We start from the raw sequence: 20941 nt of genomic DNA, 5'->3' as shown, positions 1-20941 counted from the left end.
TAATTTATAAAGCCTCAGTGATTCTCTGCTTGTCGCTGTTTAAAACTATTGTGACTTCTTCTTAACATGTTAATGCGTATGATTTGAATGAAGCATGTCAGGATACCGATCATGAATAGATGATTTTGAATAGAATTTTCTTGGTTGATTGCATAAGTGATCCCTCCTTATTACCAGAATAACACTTCGAAGGAAAAATAATGACGACATGACAATGTATGTAAATCAAGAACTTGCTTGTGGGTTTATTTTACACTTGAGAAAACAGTGGATTTAATTGTGTGAACCAAAATGTACTGTACAATACTAACGATAGAACATCAAAATGTATAATTCATAGTGCATTGCTTGCTTTATTTTATGTTCACTGTATTATTTATTTATTTTTTTGTTAGATAGTTCCTCTAGTACATGCATCTGGAAAGACGCAGGTGCAGGTAACACTTCTCTATTTAAGTCAGGCTGCAGGAACTAAATTTTATTTTTAAAAAAATTGTGGTTTTACATTATATACACCAAAATTGAATATAAAATGACGATATAAAAAGTCCAAAGAGAAACCATACAGCCAGAAGGTACAAAGAAAGGCAAACATTTTAAAATGGTAAGATATGTAACATAGAATTTTTAAGCTGATGTTGGCCATATACAAGGAACACTGTCCAACATTTTGTCCCCATTTTGTTAATTTACCAATGCAGCACACTATAGAAAGTTAAGCTTATAACAAAGCTTACATTTGTAAATAACTATACACTGTAGTATTTATATTACAGGACAAAAAAAAAGAGAAAGGAATAGCTTTGTTTGGATTTTTATTTTCATTTTTACAGTTTGCATACTTTTTTCGCCAAAAGTGGCTTTTTCAAAATCCCAAGGGGCTTGGGTATTAGTGGCAATTACTTTGCTACTCTTTTTTATTTAAAAAAATTTTTTAAATAACTTTGTTTGTGGCTTTCTAATTGCATGAGTACTAAAGAGCTTTCCTTTTTCCAAGAGCTGCATGCAAGTTTTCTTCACAAACCAGTTCTGCTTTAAAAACAAAAAAACCCACATTTTATTATACTTTGTCTTAAAATAAGTTTTGCGTCTGACACAGACTTCATTTGAATGAAATGCCTTTCACCTTTTATAAGAGAAAGGCACAAAAATGCTATTGCAGTCTTCAAAGGGTTAATTGACACCGCTCGATTGTATGACCTTTATTGTCATGGCAACTTTGTAATTTTAGGATGCTCTTTTTTGTCATTGTTCTTTGTGTCTTTCTCTACGGCTAAATTAATGTCTCTCAACAGTGTCTCCCACTATATTCTACAAAAGATAGCTTAACATCAAGAACAGATGTTGAAAATAAAAGGTCAGACTTTGACTCACAACAACAACAACAACAACAAAAGAAACATGCACAGATCAGACAAAGGAGCATATAAATATAACTACAAAATATGTGTAAGAAAAAAACCAAGGTCCAGATAGGCAGTTCAGCAACAAAAGTTAAGACTGATTTCAGAGGCTCAGGTCAGGCCTAGTGCAGTACTATGAAGAGGTTTAGTGCAATGTTCCTGTGGTCATTTGCATACATGCCTGCATACCTGGACGCTATTGTTTTTCTAACTCAGTTACATAGATCAGATGGTCCTCTGGGGACTTGCCATGTGTTTTACTAAGGTGCAGTTTGACTGCGTGCTTGCTTGCAAAAGTTCGGTTGCAGAGCTTACACTGGAATGTGGAGCATGAGTCCTCCTCAGAAAGTCCAAGTGAGCCCAATGTCTTACTAGTGAGAACTTTTGAAACATTCTGTTGCTCTTGAATCTGATTTAGTGAGAGCTTAGAAAGATCCTTCAAACTAAACCCTAAATGTGTCTCTAAATGACTTACATATGTTGAAGCAGTCCTAAATTGGGAGGCACAATCATTACAGAAGAAAACAGGATGTCCCGTGTCTAGGTTCTTTAAAAACTTAGTTCCACCTGTCCTCCTTAGCTGATACTTCACATTGGCCAGCCAGTGGCTAATTGTGGTCATAGAAAGACCAGTAAACTTAGAGATGTGTACCCGCTCCTGTGGACCTAAATCTGACATTACGTATTTGCCTTCAGGTGTTTCCCGTAGGCTAGAAGCAAACTGGGCCTGAAGGATAAGAAGATGTTGAGGGTTCCAGTTAGACTGTCTACCTTTCCTTTTATGTATTGGTGACAGCTCATCCAAGGCTTCCTCAAAGCTGCTTCCATCAGCATCAGACTTCTCTGATATAGTGGACGGAGTGGAAGACTTGGGGGTCAACCGTCCTGTGAGGTTCTTAACCATATCAGAAATATCCATCAGCGCACTTTCTCTAAGTGGAGATGAGACAGAATCTGTCATAGTGGAAACCAGGGGTTTGTTTTTAGACTTAGTTAAGTCAATAGGTTGATCACTATTCTCATAATAATAACGATCAATAGCCTCGGCCTGTTTGACTGGTGTTGTGGGGTAGATGGGTTTGTCCAGCATACTATTGCTAATTTTGTATAACATGGCTAAAGGGTCCAAAGCAGGATTCACTGGCTTAGAAACTTTGCCCAAGTGGGAATTCATAATCGATTGTAAAGCACTCAATGGATTAATGAAAGACGGCTCAGATGAATGCTCTGTGATGATTCCCAAATTGCTACAGCCATTGGTGACTTTTGTCTTGAGAGCATCTGTACCATTGGATGCATGAGCTTCCATGGTGCTATCCTTCTTTGTCTTCAGGCTTTCACTGTCATTATTCTTTTTTTGCTGTTTAATATTCACCTCTTCAGGTTTAGGCAAATTTTTGTTTTCTTTAGCAACTGGAGACACAGCTTTTGCTGGAGCAGTCTTCTCCTTCTCAGTGGGTTTTTCTTCTCTTTTTGCGCTGATCTTACCAGTGACTTTCTCTACTAGTTCCTCCATTGCAGAAACATTGCTTTTATGAGGCGGAGGTGTGAGATTTCCAGGAGAATGAATGAGTGCATTGTGTTCAGATGACAGTGATTTCACACTGCTGGTATAGGACGGCTGCATCTGAACGCTCTGCACAGAGGGTTGGAGAGTTTTCACTGTTCCCGGCAGCTGGTAAGCTGCATGAATACTGGGATAGCCTCCCCAGGAAGGTGCTCCATTCTGAGCCTTGCTGATTGCTGTTGTGACCGTGTTCTCCAGGGATTTTAATATGTCTAGTCCACCTTTAGGGCTGTCATCCAAATCCTCTTCTCTGAGGTATTGATACAAGGCTGTTGGCTCAAATTTTTCTGTTGAGTCCTCATTCTCCTCTTTAATTTTTTTGTCTGTTTCAACAACTGTTACTTTTTCCTTTTCAGGTTCCTTCTTTTCCTCAGCATTTGCAGATCCATTTGGAGAGTCTGGCTGTTTTTTAATATTGGATGCTGGCAGCCTGGCATGTGTGGTTGGTGGCAGAGGTATAGACTGAATCTTTTCTTCCACCACTGCATCTAACACCAGTTGCTTTCCTTTTTTGGACGCTGAGTTGGTTACTTTCAAAAAATGACCAGTGACCATCATATGAGCTGTTAGCTGTTGTAATGTATCATGTGAACTGCCACATTCCATACATTTCAATATCTGGGCTTTCCGAGCCTCAAACTGCCAAGTGTAACTAGCCCCATTTTGATAGCCATAACGATTATTTGGAGTCACATATGGGTTGGCAGCTTTTGGATCCTTTGAAGAGTCACCCGCTGAAATTACAGGAGTTCCTCCTGTTGGCTCAGGTGAACAAGGTGAAGCTAAGTCCTGAAGTGCTCGCTTTTTGGTTGAAGGTACCAGTTTAGTGATGGCCGGTACTGGTTCCTTCAGAGGCACTTTCTGGTAATGCTTTGTTTTTATCATATGGACACTTAGATCCTGCAAAGATTCAAATGAATGTCCACAGTACATGCACTTTAATACTTTTTGCGCATCTTCTTTGCCTTCCATTTCCATAAGAGATCGCTTTCTGGGTTTTGACCATTGTCTGGTTCTTTCGTACTCTTTATCTCTGTTATCATCACGATAATGTCCAGTTTCATTCATGTGAACGGTGAGTTCCACAAGTGTATCATAAGCTGAACTACAGTCTTTGCATCGAAACTTACTAGCACCCGTGAACACAGACCCATACAGTTTGTTGTTTTGCCGATAAAGTTGCACTGTGCTAAATAGACTGGGCTCTGGTAAAAGTCCATAAGATGTCTGTTGCAACGTTTTAGCCAAAGCAGCCTGGTGCCAATCATAACCTGAGCCACCACTGTTATTATTACTGGTACTGGTACTATTACTAGTACTGGTGCTGCTGCTGGTGCTGGCACAGCTGCTGTTACTGGTGACTATGTAAGTGTTAGTCTTTGCGTCGGTACTGGGGCTCTCATGTTCACTGTTTTCACTGTTGCTGGTGACAGGATTGGGTTTCTTCAAGTCTAGAGCTAAGCTGGACCAGCAAGACTCTGAAAGTAAGTTTGCATAAACAGCTTTTATTTGTGCCAGCGAGTCCTGGGGGTACGAAACATTGTCTGTATCCTGCTGATCCTCCTTTTCTTGGCCGTCCTTCGAGGATGTGCTTTTAAAGTCGGCCAGCTGATCACTGTTCTCACTAAGTGGTGAACCATAGCCTGCATCTTGATTAGTTGCAGTACTGACTGGGGAGTTCTGGAAACTCTGAGTCTCTTTGATTTCCGCTTCTTCGTTACCCAAATACTCACTTTCCTGGATGTCTAGAGGCAATTCGTCATCTTCCACGTGATCTTCATCTGTTTCTGCAGCCTTCAGCTCCTCCTCAGGAACATAAGCTGGAATACAGAAACATACAGCAACATTATGAAAAATATAAACACTGTATTTTAAGAATCACCATTTCCTCAATTAACAATGATAAACATTGCAGTAGACCACAGGGATGCTTCACTAAATGCAAATCCTACCACTTACTAACTTATTGTTCTGTACCCAAAAGAGCATTTTGGTTTCAATATGGGACTTTTTTTGCTGTAAGTGGCTCTCAGGGCTTTTATTGAAAAACTCTATTTGAGAATTGATTTGCAATATTTAGCAGATCCCACTGTTATCTAGTTAAAAGTTTGGAAAGATAATTTACAATCTTATTTCACAAATGACATAAGTAACACTATTGCACATTTGCATGTAGAAAAAGGAACACTGATGGTAATTCAGACGAGAAATGCTTGACTGCTTTTTGGCAGCATTTCATTTATACACATGCCCTTGTAAGATACAGGAAGCTATCAGTGGTTGTATTTTGATACTGAGGTTCCTCTATTCTTTATATTTTGTATCCTTGATAACATATTGTGAAAGAGATTTTTTTGTGGGTTAGTTTTGGTTGTTCTTTGTTTTGTGGGTTGTTTATATTTGGGTAATTTTATAAACACATTTTTGTACCTGTATGGTAGTATATATCTGTCAAATGCTCCTTATAAAATTACTTCCCACATATAAGCACATGCCGTGGCAAGATCATGTGAACTTGAAAGCAACTCTAGTGTAGGTGTGTTCGGGTGCAGCACAAGCAGTCATGGCTTACCTGCACATTTGGGCGAGATCAGCCACAAAGAAGTGGAGGAACACTCAGTCCCTACAACTGTAGAACACACCAACCAAAGAGTAGGGTAGATAGGCTCTTCCGAACAACACAAGGGAGATCAGCAATTCTTATGTATAAGAATTTATTGAAACAATACCAAAGACTCGACTCAGCAGCCGTTTTTCACTGCATAGGCGCTTGCCTCAGGAGTCTGAAAATGTGGTGTACAACAGGATGTGTTGTGCACCCAATGTAGTGTATTAGAAAGATCAGGAAGTGTTACTAAATAGTAATTTACTTCAGTAGGGCACAGTTCAAAATCCCAATCGTGGAAAGAATGCAATTCCGGAGAAATTTGCATAAAGTGCGTCTTCCTTGTGTTCTTCGGAAGAGCCTATCTACCCTACTCTTTGGTTGATGTGCACATTTGGGGGGAAATTCTATATATGGTGCTGAATGTTAGGTGCTACTTCCAAACCATGTTTTTAGTGCAAAAAAGCTTTCTAAGGGATGCAAGGCACCAAAACAAGGCATAAATGACAAATCTGTGTGAAAACACACTTACGTGCCCATTTATAGAATGGTGCATGTTTCTGTGCAGATTTGCAAAGGGGGCATGGCCGTGGGAGGGGCAGGTCAGGAGTGTTCCCTTAAAATGCGCACAGTGTTATAGAATTTGGGGGATCTGGGCTCAACTTACATGATGGGATTCACGCCTGGTTTTAGTTGGTTTAACTCCTCGCACCCAAAATTGAGTATGGAACCAAGCACTATGTGCTATTCTATACAGGGCACCAATCCCAGAACACCCATTACAGAATACCATTCAGTGCCAACTTTTTCAGCACTGAAGTTTGGGCGTCATTTATAGAATTTCTTCCTTTATGTGCAAACATTTATATCTTGCAAAGTCAAACAAAAAGGAGGTGCAAACCTCACATAAACGTGAACAACAAGCAAAAAAAAAAAAGTGAGGTAGATCCAAGGAGCATATAAAAAGGTTTTTATTTGAAAAACAGCTTAAAAGATGACCCAACACGGCCGTGTTTCGGCCCAAAGGGCCTGCCTCAGGGGTCTGGTGAATCTCTGATCTTGTAGCAGAAATGCTTAACAACGAGATTGCTGTCGAGGCTCTTGCTGTTAAAGCCTTGTGATATCCTCAGCAGAACAAAGCGCTAAAAAAGTGGCCATTCAAATAGCAAGAGTCAGTGCCGCAATCTTTGCAAAAATTGCAGCACTGACTCTTGCCATGACAGCATGGTAAAAGGACCCCTTAGATTCCATGACCAAGACTGGTCGAAGTGTGCTTATGACAACCATAGCCCATGCACTCCACAATCTGGCCAATATAATAGGCTGTATGAAAAGAGCATATCACAAAAGGAAAAGCCCCTTGAGAAAAGCTTTATTCAGGTGAGGTCTAAAATTAAAATAAGCTGTATTATTGAACTGCTGTGTGAGGCTGCCATCTTTTGTTTATACTGCTTGGTTGACGTAGCCCTTGCATGGGCGAGACACAGCCAGTGTCGGGCTCATTTTTATTTCAGACTTCACATGAATAAAGCATTTCTCAAGGGACTTTTCCTTGTGTGATCTGCTCCTTTCATACCACTGTTTTGGATCTTGTGGATCGCTTGCCCTGCTGTTTCCTTGGACCTATATGATAGCCTGGCAAGAAGGAAACCATTTCTCACAAGGAACACCCAAAAGATTGTGTCACTATATGGCAAAATGTTTTGTGGTCTTACTAAATTAAAACATCTGGCATGACTGCAAAGTATTATGTTTAGTGGAAACCCTACACTGCACATCACTCAGAGAGCACTATTCCGCCTATGGAATACTGTGGTTCCAGCATCATATTATGGGGATGTCTAATCAAGGGCTGGGGAACCTGTCAGGCATGAAGGGACAATGACTTGAGGACACTGTAGAAAAGTCCTTGAGGAAAACCTGCTGCCCTCTGGAAGTAGATGAAACTGGGACTGAAGCTCACCACGTAGCATGTCAATAATTCGAAGCTCACAGCCAAAGCTACCGTGAAGTGGAGAAGGAACAAAAAGGCAAATGTCCCGGACTGACTCAGAATCCTGACCTCGGTCCAATCAAAAATCTGTAGTATGACTTGAAGACTGCTGTCCATCAGTACTCCCTAAGGAACCTGACAGAGCGTGAATAGTTTTGTAAAGAATAGTCTAACATTGACAAATCTAGGTGTGCAAAGTTGGTAGAGATCTATCACAAAAGACTCACAGCTGTAAATACTGCCAAAACTGTTCCAAAAAGGTTCTGACCTAGGGGATGGGGGTGAAAATGTATCCAGTTGTTGCATTTCAGTTTTGTTTTTAGGGTATATGCTTTGTCCCCCAGTATAGCATTTTTCCTCTGAAAGGTGTGGGGTGTAATGTGTTGATGAGTGGAAAAACTCCTCAGTTAAATGCAGTAAATCTGACACACTGAAATAATTTAAAAAAATATTAAAGAGGATACAGGCTTTCTTTAACCCTGCAGTGTCCTTTGAAGAATGCAGTCATTTAAAGGGCTTCTTAAAGTATATATGGTTTTCTGTATACTGTGCATACTTTAGTTGTAAAAACTAGCACACAGTAAGTGCAAAGCCTATGTGGTAAATGCAGGAAGCGTCTCAATCATTTGCCCTGATTTACTGTAGAAGTCAGACACTTACTGCATCCCCTTCCAGTTCCAGAGAGGCCTACTCACCAATAAAAAAAAGAAAAAGTTCACACCTCTGCCCCTTTGTACACATCCCCCACCCACATTTGATACCTCCTGCTGACCTCCAACAGCAAGCCCTCTCCAATCCAATCCTCCGGATCCTCCACTTCCCCAATCCCATTCCCTCTCCCCACTGATCTAGCACCACTCTGATCTGTTCCCTTCAGCCAAATCAGCACAGCCGCACTGATCCAATCCCCCTGAATAATCATCTCCATCTGATTTCCCCATTCAGCACCCCCCTTATATGGAAAGTTGACCCCCCCCCCCCCAGTGGTAATACCACTAGACTACCACTAGGAGTCAGCAGGTGCCACTTTGCAACCGGAGCCAGATTGCATGGGAGCAAAGGACGACCATTCTTGCCCTGTATCACTAGACTATCAGGGAAGGACCCCCAGTAAATTACTGGGATTCTTGGGGGTTGAGGTAGATGGGAGGAGCATTGGGGGTTCTGAAGTGGGGATGGATCAGAACAAGGGGATAGGCTTGGGGGGGGGGGGTCTGAATGGTGGGATCAGATTGAAAGGTGGTGCTGAATGGGAAGGATCAGATTGGGAATGCTGTATTGGGGGAGGGGGGGAAAATTGGATCAGAACAGGGTGCTGATTTGGCTGGGGGGATCAGATTGTATGGTGATGCTGAATCAGGGGCAGGGAGAAGGGTGGACCACCTGCCGCTGTGGTTTAACCGAGGCAGCCACACTATCAGATTTCTGATAGCGTGGCTGTACCTGTTCTTGAGGTGGCAGTAACTGCAGCAGCACTATTAGCAGTTGAGACAGCATACAGTACTGCTCTATGTGCTAACTGTCACTACAGGTCACTCCCCCCCCCCCCCCCCCCCCCCCTGTCATGCCCACTCACTGTCCCTGCCCAAGTTAAGCAACTAGCATGGGATTTTTCTCGTGCTCGCTGGTTTTAACACATGGTAGGCATTAGCAAAGCTCCATGTCTACTTAATAAAGCTTAATAAAAGAGTCTCAATGTGTAGGAAGATTATTTGTTTATTTATTTTATTTATTTATTGTATTTGTACCCCACATTTTCCCACCTTTTTGCAGGCTCAATGTGGCTTACAGAGTATAGATATGATAACGTCATTACATGATTTAAAAACAGTCGATCATAAGCTGAGGTGAAAGAGGAATTTAGGTAGAAGGTGTTAGGTAAGGTCGTGTGAGAGGTGTTTTTGTGTACTTGGGTGGTTTAAGGAATGATTTGTTTCATTGAGGGTGACTTTTGTAGGCTCTGTTGAAGAGATGTGTTTTCAAAGCTTTGCGAAAGCTGGTTAGATTGGCCATGGTTTTCAGGGCCATGGGTAGTGCGTTCCAAGACTGTGTGCTTTTGTACGCAAAGGTGGTAGCATAAGCCTGTTTGTATTTCATTCCTTTACAGCTGGGGAAGTTCAGTTTGGCAAGTAATGGCGGATGATAAAAGGCAGGGTTGGGCAAATATAAAAGAAGGGATACAATGGACAAAATTAGGTAATGCATACCACGAGGACCTATGGAGATAGTATTCAGCCCGCTGTGGTCAGCAGGCTCTGGCACTGAACAGCAGGACAGCAGGAAGTTAACAGTGTACCAGCTGATTTTCAGGCCAATGCATGGTTAGCTTGGTGCATAAAGTTAGGACAGCCCACGGACCACCCTGGCACTAATCAGGCTGTGCAAGGGCAGTTAGTGCCAATATTCAGTGCTACTCAATATCGGTGAACAGGCAGGCACAAGTCTAGTGGATAGGCTCTTCTGCCCAGTTAAATCATTTTGAATATTCACCTCTATATTGCTAGAATCATTGATTGAATTTATAATATTTGCAATAGAGTGTCCTGTTAAAAACTGACATTGACTACATTCCCAAGTGTAATTTTCTGGTACAGTGAGGTCTATCAAAAGCCTCTAATGGAAGCCTGCTTAATAGAAGAATCAAATTGAGTATTAAAGAACTTCCCAATGGCATATCATTTTGGTTGATCAAAGAGTAATCACTTAAGCTACCCAAATGCAATTCTGAACTTAAAAAATGAGGCAGGGTTTCCAAAACATTTCTATTTTCAACGACAAATTATGAGACCCACCAGAAAACTGTCACTCTAATAAAATGCCAACCACTTTTTCTCACTCTCTCCATCACCACCCTCTTGTCCATTCAGCTGAAGACTGTGAATGTTTTTTATACCCTCGCTCAGATTTTCAAATGATAACTAAAGTGTACAAATTGGCTTTTAGCTTGGGAAACTGTTGCCTGGCTGTTCTGCGGTGTACTCATGCTTCATCTTTAGACCTATTTGGGAGCTTTCCACAACTCAGGTTATTGACCAATGGAGGTAACACATTCAGGACCTCTTTTGTCAAGCCGTGCTAACGGTTCCCATGTTGCAATGCTGACGGCACCCATTCAAAGTGAATGAGCTTTGTCGGCATTACCGCGCCGGGCACCATTAACGCAGCTTGATAAAACAGGTCCTCAATAATGAAAGGAAAATAGAACAATGAGTGTTCAGATGCTTTTGAATTAACCAATCGTCAACCATTACTTTTTACAGAAGAACAGCAGCTGTAAACTAAAAATAAAATGAAGGGTTGTGAGTTATATAATTAAACAAAACCAAATACATAAGCTTAGGTTTTTATTCTTAGCTTCGTTAGTGGCTTGCAGCAAAAAGAAACTTCGCTATTGTATTGCCACCTGGTGAAACTATCTAATCTGACTCAATTACATGTTTATCTACAGTCAACTTTTTAGACTGGCAAATGTGATAGTCACGAACAGATGGCCATGATATCAAAATACATTTATTCCAAGGGCTCAATTCACAGAAGTGGCATACGCACACATAAGTGATAAATGTGCATTTTCACTGCATTGCACGAAACATACAAACTGCACTCCAGATTTACATTCTCTGCACTGTTTTGGATGTGAGCTCTCTGCAAAGCTGGGGGGGGGGGGGGGGGGGGGGGGGGGTAGAATAGAGCTGAGCTGATAAGTCAGGGAAAAAAGCTCCTTTACAGGTGGAAAGTAAGAGCTGACAAGTTCCAAGACATGGTGCAGAAACACAAAACAGTCCTTGTCTTCTACAATGTTGTGGAAACCATTCACCTGTGAGAGTGTTTCAGTTGCTTGGGCTCATGATAATTTTCATTAATCTTCAGGTTCACTGTAAATTATTTTAATTGTTCAGTAAAACCCTAACATTCCCTTTTTAACAGGAGACATATCATACATATTCAGTATCCGTAAGGTAACAGGGCAGATTTTCACCAATATCTAAATATTTGACATTTTATGTTAACATTTTAAGAATCCAAATGATATACCCAGATGATAAGGCAACACTTTCTGTAAAATGGACCATCATGAAATCTTTTAATTGAAATCATCACTGCTGAAATGATTTCTTTATAAGAAAGCCATACGGTCTTGTACAATTCTTCAAAAGTACATAAGGATAGCCATACTGGGTCAGACAAATGGTCAGTATCCTGCTTCCAACAGTGGCCAATACAGTTCACAAGAACCTGGCAGAAACCCAAATAGTAGCAACATTCCATGCTACCAATCCCATGGCAAGCAGTGGCTTCCCCATTTCTGTCTCAATAGCAGACTATGGACTTTTCCTCCAGGAACCTGTCCAAACCTTTTTTAAACCCATATACGCTGACCACGGTTATTAAGTCTTCCAGCAAAGAGTTCCAGAGCTTAACTAATTTTTGAGTGAAAAAATATTTCCACTTATTTATTTTAAAATTATTTCCATGTAACTTCATTAAGTGTCCCCTAATCTTTGTATTTTTGGAATGAGTAAAAAACCGATGCAATTCTACTCGTTCAGCACCACTCAGGATTTTGTAGACCTCAATCACATCCCCCCTCAGCCGTCTCTTTTCCAAGCTGAAGAGTCCTAATCTCTTTAGCCTTTCCTCATATGAGTGGAGTTCCATCCCCTTTATCATTTTAATTGCCTTCTTTGAACCTTTTCTAATTCCGCTATATCTTTTTTTGAGATAGGCGACCAAAACTGAACGCAATACTCAAGGTGAGGTCGCACCATGGAGCAACACAGAGGCATTATAATATTCTTGGTCTTATTTACCATCCCTTTCCTAATAATTCCTAGCATCTTGTTTGCTTTTTTTGGCTGCTGCCGCACACTACAGAGAAGATTCCAGCGTATTATCTAAAATAACAGCTAGATCTTTTCTTGGGTGCTGACCCCCAAAGTGGACCCCAGCATCGGATAACTATGATTTGGATTATTCTTCCCTATGTGCATCACTTTGCATTTGCCACATTAAATTTAATCTGCCATTTCACTTTATTATTAGTACATATATACTAATACTAAAGTGTTCACTGTTTATTAATTTTTAAAATTCTTTAAGCTGCTCCTCTGAAATTTTCTATAGACTCATTGATCCATTTGGTTCATCTAGGGGGCAATGTCTCACCTGGCATCACACATACTGTATGAACCAATCAAACTAATTAACAGTGTTCTGAACATGGCCACTATAATATGCTGATGGGAGCTTCTTAGAGGAGCAGGTTAATTCATTTCAAATTTTTTTGACAGACTAAAACATGAATATGTTAATGCAAACAGTTTTTAAAAATCCATTTTTTTTGTCTTCCACCTGCTTCTTAATGCTCAGTATGGAGTAGAGAATTGCACAGGGACAGAAATCCAACCCATCCCTGCCCGTCCCCATGGGAAACCTAATCCATCCCCATGGGGAATCTAACCCATCCCCGCCCATCCCCGCAGGGAATCTTACCTGTCCCCGCAAGAATTTAACCTGTCCTCACCCAGTCCCACAAGAATTTAATGGTACATTAAAAAGAATTCCTGTCGGCTCTCTCAGTCTCTGGGTTTGAGCCGCCACACTGCAGGCAAGGAAGGAACGGAAATTGGAACACTCTGGTGCGCACATGTAAGACTTCTCTGAATCAATGGCACTGTGTGCTAAGAGATCACCACATGCACGTGCCAGTAGGTCAGGTGACATCTGATGCTCATGCCTATGTCAGAGCTGAGGTCTGTGCATCAGCCTGGGAGAAGTGGATTAATAGTAACATAGTAAATAACAGCAGATAAAAAACGAATCGGTCCATCCAGTCTGCCCAATAGTCACAATCATTATCAATTTATGATTAAATCAACAATGAATGCGATATTATACACTTGATTATGGGCTTTCTGTGGCGTTTCTTTGAAGTCCGTCTGGCCCTATCCTTATGTTCCAACTGCTGGAGTTGCCTTCAAAGACTACTCTAGCCTATTCATCGTCTCATTTGTGGGACACAGACCATAAAAGTCTGTCCAGCACTGTCCTCATGTTCCAGCCACTAAAGTTGCTGTCTAAACCCTTTCCAGCCCATCCTAAACCAGATTGCCATATATGAGACACAGACCGTACAGGTCTCCCGGTATTGGCCCTAGTTCATCACAGCCACAGTCACCGTCTAAGTGTCACGCGACACATCCACACATGCAGCCATTTAAGTTTAGGTTTTTTATAACTTCCAATTAGAGATTCTCTGTGTTCATCCCATGCCTTTCTGAATTTCATCACCATTTGTACCTCTACCACTTCCTTAATGGAGTCTTTCTAAATCTGTGCTGTAAAAGCAAGGAGGAGGAGGAGGAGGAGACAGCACTCAAAGAACTTGGTACTCAGTAAGTGAGAGGCTGGCGCAAGTGCAGCATACACTTCCACGAGAACCCCACAAGAATTGCTTCTGTCCCCACAGGAACCCCACAGGAACTGCTTCTGTCCCCACGGGAAACCCTCAGGAACTACTTCCGTCCCCACGGGATCCCCACAGAACTGATTCCGTCCCAGCGGGAATCCCACGGAATGCAAACCCCGTTCCCATGCAGGTCTCTAGTATGGAGCTTCTGGCTTTAGCACCCTCTTAACACATAGGGAGTAATTCTCTAACATTTACATGGTCACAAATTATTAGACTGATGTGCATCAAATTCTGTCTGAGTGCAACTCGGTAAATACGCATATATCTTACGTAGCACATATTTTACAGGTAGATGCACACAGAGGCAGAGTCTAGGTGAAGCATAGTCAAGACTCAATCTTACATGCATAACATAAAAAATGTAATTTACGCATGTATCTCTGGAATTCAGGTACAAGTATTTATTTCAGGTGTAAGTGCATGCACCTAAATTAAAGACGTGTATTTTACCTGTTACATTATTATCCTATTAAGTAGGTGCCTACCTTTCTCTGTAGAAGAAGTGCCATACAGGTGTCCTCTAGGTGCTGAAATATAGGTGCACTGTTATAGAATTGCCCTCCACGTGCTATCATTTTTTATTTTTTCCTTGCAAACTTAGGCATGGACCTGGGCTCCCTTTGGGGCCTTGTGAAAGTGCAATCCTGGAAGGGCTAGCAAGTGTCTTCACAGAGGGTCAGCCAAGCTTTTGCCTTTGTTAAGGTTATAGATTGGAATTCCATGGTGCCCTCAGGACTGGCTGACCCAAGGATCCACAGTCCAGGCCAGAACTCAAACAGGAAGCTTTTGAACAGCAGCACTGACAATGGGCCAACAGTCCAGGCCTACTGCAAGGAATTTTGAAAAATGGCAGCAGATACAGAGGGCCCAATTTTTTTTTTTTTATAGAAAATATCATATTTAGGGCTGCAAAAGGGTCAGGTTGTTAAGTACTTATTTGTCTTGGAGTTTCTGTGGTGCTATAGACAGACACAGAAAATGTAAGACATGTCCCAAGGTCAGGGTCATTTTCCAACTCTACATTTGTTTTGCCTTTTTTTTTGTTTTCTTTCAGCGAGAGTTGATAACAAAAGAGAGAAAATAAAGAAGGCAATTATTTTATGTTATTCTCAAGCAACTGTTCCCAGAGAAACCGTAAGATAACTGAGTCAAGGAAATTTCAGGCACTGTATACATTTCCTTGAGCATATTTCCAAAGACAAATGGCATTTTATCCTACTGTTTCATACAAGTCCCATCCACAACACATCCAGTTCCCTGAAGGAAAACAATTCCCTTTTGTTCCTTCTCAGTCTTCCCTCCTTCTCCTTCAGATGTTCCCCTAGCCTCTCAAGATGCTGCAAAAGTAACCCCCTACAGATATGCGGAGAATGGTGCCACACATTCCCATTGCTGTGATCAGGTCCAGAACTGGTAAAGCATATTTACAGGCACTGTGCTCAGACTTCTCCGAACAGGTACACCTCCTTTGTGTACTCATACAGAAAGTACAAAAAGAGCATCCCCATCCAACCAGCGTACAGGAAGACATAGCATGAGAAAAGAAACGCTTTTGATTTTCTTTTTAAAGCTGACTGTTCATGTTGCCTGCACACTGCGCCTTCTGGATGCCGATGTCTCCCCAGTCTGATAAGGCAGATGTGCTGTCTTATTTGCACAGCATTAAAATAGGGGCAAGCTAATGTAAGTGGACACCAGGCGCTATATACTGGACATTATATCTGTACCTTCTGTGGCGGCTTCAATTTCGGTAGTGAAAATAGCTAAGCGCGATGCTTCATTCTGTTCAGAAAATTACAAGTATGTTCTTCTGGAGTGCATGGCCAAACAGAAGCATTTCTCAGTTCAATATATGCAAAAAAAAAAAAAAAAAAAAGAATCTGCTCCCATTATCACTTCTTTGAAACACAATTACTGCATTGGATCATGATTTTAACAATGACAAAATATGACAGCTGTATTTGTTTGCAGCAGCTAAATTTAGTAAATTCCCTTAAGGGTTGACAATGGTTTCAAACAATTAACATAAAAAAAAACAACAGAAACCAAAACATACCTACATTTTAATGCCGTGTTTAAGTGTGCACAGAGTTAAACTGGTGACTTGCTGAGCCATCATAATGCCGAGCAAGCTGTCACCGGTTTGCTGTTCCTTTCCAGGCCACAGCTGTGGTTATACGAATTCACTAGTCCCCAGTGCAGACTAAACTCCTGAACACACATCCATGTTAGGCTTTCTATTGCATTACAATTCACTTCTTACATTGGAACGCTTAATTTAGGGGTCCTTTTACTAAGGTGCGCCGAAAAATGGCTTGCGGTAGTGTAGGCAGGGGTTTTAGGCATGCGCCAATCCATTTTTCAGCACGCCTGTAAAAAAAGGTTTCTTAAAATTTTTGCCCAAAATGGACATGCGGCAAAATCAAAATTGTCGCGCGTCCATTTTGGGTCTGAGACCTTACCACCAGCCAGTAAAGACTCATGAGGTAATCGGGTGGTAATGACGTACGCACATCAAGTGCCACATTGCGCGCATCCGATACGCGCGTCCGAAAACAACATTTTTCAGATGCGCGTATTGGACGAATGCCAAAAATGAAATTACTGCAAGAGCCATGCGGTAACCGTGTGTAACTCCATTTTGACGCGCATAGATGCTTACGCAGCTTAGTAAAAGGGCCCCTTAGCAACTTGAGAAACACTTCCTGCAAATGGTGTCTTGATCACACGCACAGAATCATAAGGGATGTTTAGAAGAAAGGACTAAGAGGTCTTTTTACTAAGCTGTGGCAAAAAATGGCCTTAATGTGCCCTTACACGGGGTTTTCTCGTGTGCCAAGGCCATTTTTATGGCAGACAGAAAACGGCCAATTTTCTTTTCCCTTATAGTAACATAGTAGATGACGGCAGAAAAAGACCTGCACGGTCCATCCAGTCTGCCCAACAAGACAAACTCATATGTGCTAGTTCTTTGTGTATACCCTACCTTGATTTGTACCTGTCTTTTTCAGGGCACAGACCGTATAAGTCCGTCCAGTACTATCCCCCGCCTCCCAACCACCAGCCCTGCCTCCCACCACCGGCTCTGGCACAGACCGTATAAGTCTACCCAGCACTATCCCCGCCTCCCAACCACCAGCCCTGGCACAGACCGTATAAGTCTGCCCAGCACTAGCCCCGCCTCCCAACTGTCTCTGCCACCCATTCAAGGCTAAGCTCCTGAGGATCCCTTCCTTCTGAACAGGATTCCTTTATGTTTATCCCACGCATGTTTGAATTCCGTTACCGTTTTCTTCTCCACCACCTCCCGCGGGAGGGCATACCAAGCATCCACCAACCTCTCTGTGATGGCCATGTGCTAATGTTAAACCATATCAAAAGCAAAAAGATTTTCTATATTCAAAACTGTGAGCAGTGGGAGAAAATAGATGATAAACAGGGAGGAAAAAGCCACAAGAAGCTCCCAGCCATTTTTTCAGGAGTGTGTCTCCATAGTTCCGTCTGTTTTTGAACGGAGTTGAAGTAAGCAATGATAGGTTGAAGGTAACATTAAGAAATTCTGGAGTGTTTGTTACTACTCTTTTCTTCTTTCTTGCAGATTTTTTGACCAACTGACCCTGGCGCAGCTCTATGAAACGCTGGCCACTGTTGGCCATGGACTATAGTTGGAAGAAAGAGACTCCCCAGTTAAGTATGTACAGCTGTTATTTTTGACAAGTTTGTGATTGTTCAATTTTAAAATTTTGTGATTAAACTTATCATGGAGGGTTTTTGCCACTCTCTCCATGAAAAAATACTTCGACATTTTTCTTGAGTCTGCCCCCCTTCAATCTCATTTCATGTTCTCTAGTTCTACCGCCTTCCCATCTACCGAAAAGGTTTGTTTGCGGATTAATACCTTTCAAATATTTGAACGTCTGTATCATATCACCCCTGTTTTTCCTTTCCTCCAGGGTATACATGTTCAGGTCAGCAAGTCTCTCCTCATACGTCTTGTAACGCAAATCCCATACCATTTTTGTAGCTTTTCTTTGCACTGCTTCAATTCTTTTTACATCTTTAGCAAGATACGGCCTCCAAAACTGAACACAATACTCCAGGTGGGGCCTCACCAACGACATATACAGGGGCATCAACACCTCCTTTCTTCTTATGGTCACACCTCTCTCTATACAGCCTAACAACCTTCTAGCTACGGCCACTGCCTTGTCACACTGTTTTGTCACCTTCAGATCCTCAGATACTATCACCCCAAGATCCCTCTCCCCGTCTGTACACATCAGACTCTCACCACCTAACACATACGTCTCCCGTGGATTTCTACTCCCTAAGTGCATCACTTTGCATTTCTTCGCATTGAATTTTAATTGCCAAACCTTAGACCATTCTTCAACTTCTGCAGATCCTTTTTCGTTTTCCACTCCCTCCTGGGTGTCCACTCTGTTACAAATCTTAGTATCATCCACAAAAAGGCAAACTTTACCTTCTAACCCTTTGGCAATGTCACTCACAAATATATTGAACAGAATCGGCCCCAGCACCAATCCCTGAGGCACTCCACTACTCACCTTTCCCTCATCCAAGCAAATTCCATTAGCCACCACCCTCTGGCGTCTGTCCGTCAACCAGTTCCTAATCCAGTACACCACGTCGGGTCCTATCTTCAGCCTGTCAAGTTTATTTAAGAGCCTATTTTCTTCCACTGCTCACAGTTTTGAATAAAGAGAATTTTTTTTTTCTTTTTATGTGGTTTGGCATCTTTTTGATTCTCTTTCTCATTAATGTTGTAGCATACACTAATGTTGCCATTAGCGCATGGCCATTAAAAAAAATTGTACTGCATGAGCACTTACTGCCACTCATTTTGTAGGCGGTAAGGGCTCAAGTGGTATTCCTGCGCTCCTTTTATCATGCTTTGATTAACGTTATATATGCAGGTATTTCAAAAATGACTAAAAAGAGATTGTGGTCACACCTCTCCTTAAGAAGCCTTCACTCTACCCTACTTGTCCCTCTAATTACCGACCAATCTCCCTCCTCCCTTTTCTCTCCAAATTACTTGCGCGTGCTGTTCACCACCACTGCCTTGATTTTCTCTCCTCACATGCTATTCTTGACCCACTACAATCTGGTTTCCGCCCTCTCCACTCAACCGAAACTGTGCTTACTAAAGTCTCCAATGACCTATTACTGGCTAAATCCAGAGGTCTCTATTCCACCCTCATTTTTCTTGATCTTTCTGCTGCTTTTGACACTGTCGATCACAGCATACTCCTCGATACCTTGTCCTCACTTGGATTCCAGGGCTCTGTCCTTTCCTGGTTCTCTTCCTACCTCTCCCTCCGGACCTTTAGTGTTCACTCTGGTGGATCCTCTTCTACTTCTATCCCTCTGCCTGTCGGCGTACCTCAGGGTTCTGTTCTTGGTCCCCTCCTCTTTTCTATCTACACTTCTTCCCTTGGTTCATTAATCTCATCCCATGGCTTTTCCTACCATCTCTATGCTGATGACTCCCAAATCTACCTTTCTACCCCTGATATCTCACCTTGCATCCAAACCAAAGTTTCAGCGTGCTTATCTGACATTGCTGTCTGGATGTCTCAACGCCACCTGAAATTAAACAAGACCAAAACCGAGCTTCTCATTTTTCCCCCCAAACCCACCTCCCCAATCCCCCCGTTTTCTATTTCTGTTGATGGCCCTCTCATTCTTCCTGTCTCCTCAGCTCGAAACCTTGCGGTCATCTTTGACTCTTCTCTCTCCTTCTCTGCTCATATCCAGCAGATCGCCAAGACCTGTCGTTCTATCTTTACAACATCCGTAAAATCCGCCCCTTTCTTTCCGAGCACTCTACCAAAACCCTCATCCACACCCTTGTCACCTCTCATTTAGACTACTGCAATCTGCTTCTTGCTGGCCTCCCACTTAGTCACCTCTCCCCTCTCCAATCGGTTCAAAACTCTGCTGCCCGTCTCATCTTCCGCCAGGGTCGCTTTACTCATACTACCCCTCTCCTCAAGTCGCTTCACTGGCTCCCTATCCATTTTCGCATCCTGTTCAAACTTCTTCTACTAACCTATAAATGTACTCACTCTGCTGCTCCCCAGTATCTCTCCACACTCGTCCTTCCCTACACCCCTTCCCGTGCACTCCACTCCATGGATAAATGCTTCTTATCTGTTCCCTTCTCCACTACTGCCAACTCCAGACTTCGTGCTTTCTGTCTCGCTGCACCCTACGCCTGGAATAAACTTCCTGAGCCCCTACGTCTTGCCCCATCCTTGGCCACCTTTAAATCTAGACTGAAAGCCCACCTCTTTAACATTGCTTTTGACTCGTAACCACTTGTAACCACTCGCCTCCACCTACCCTCCTCTCCTCCTTCCTGTACACATTAATTGATTTGATTTGCTTACTTTATTTTTTGTCTATTAGATTGTAAGCTCTTTGAGCAGGGACTGTCTTTCTTCTATGTTTGTGCAGCGCTGCGTACGCCTTGTAGCGCTACAGAAATGCTAAATAGTAGTAGTAGTAGTAGTAGATTTTGTAAAATACAGCCATACACCTTCTTTGTTTCACTCAGTGATCAGATCACGTTACTCCTCTGCTCCGGAAACATAACTGCCTCCCAATTGAACAACGGGTTATGTGTAAGATTTTACTCCTAACTTTTAAAGCATTTAGAGGCTCTTTTTACAAAGGCACACTAGTGGTTTTAGAATGTGCTAATCACTAGCACACACTAAACACTAGATGCCCATAGGAATATATGGGAGTCTCTAGCGTTTAGTGCACACATATTTTTAGCACGTACTAAAAACGCTAGTGTGCCTTTGTAAAAGGACCCTTAGAATGGGAGTTCCTCAAGATCTCAATGTTCTGACCATTCCATATAATCTTA

The 20941-nt window shown here is 42.1% G+C and overlaps 1 protein-coding gene across 1 annotated transcript in view; it reads right to left on the bottom strand.

The window, feature by feature from the left end:
• Window positions 1-238: 238 nt before the first annotated feature.
• The window catches only part of TSHZ1 (teashirt zinc finger homeobox 1), a 198592-nt gene continuing 177889 nt past the window's right edge, over window positions 239-20941 (bottom strand). Inside the window, exon 3 of the mRNA XM_030211749.1 lies at window positions 239-4790. Coding sequence (XP_030067609.1) covers window positions 1600-4790 — 3191 coding nt within the window. The 3' untranslated portion in view covers window positions 239-1599. The remainder of the gene's footprint in view (window positions 4791-20941) is intronic.

This window comes from Microcaecilia unicolor, chromosome 1 (genome assembly GCF_901765095.1).
Source record: "Microcaecilia unicolor chromosome 1, aMicUni1.1, whole genome shotgun sequence".
Taxonomy (NCBI): domain Eukaryota; kingdom Metazoa; phylum Chordata; class Amphibia; order Gymnophiona; family Siphonopidae; genus Microcaecilia; species Microcaecilia unicolor.
The sequence above is the reverse complement of the archived record's forward strand: the minus strand, read 5'-3'. Positions and strand labels throughout refer to the sequence as shown.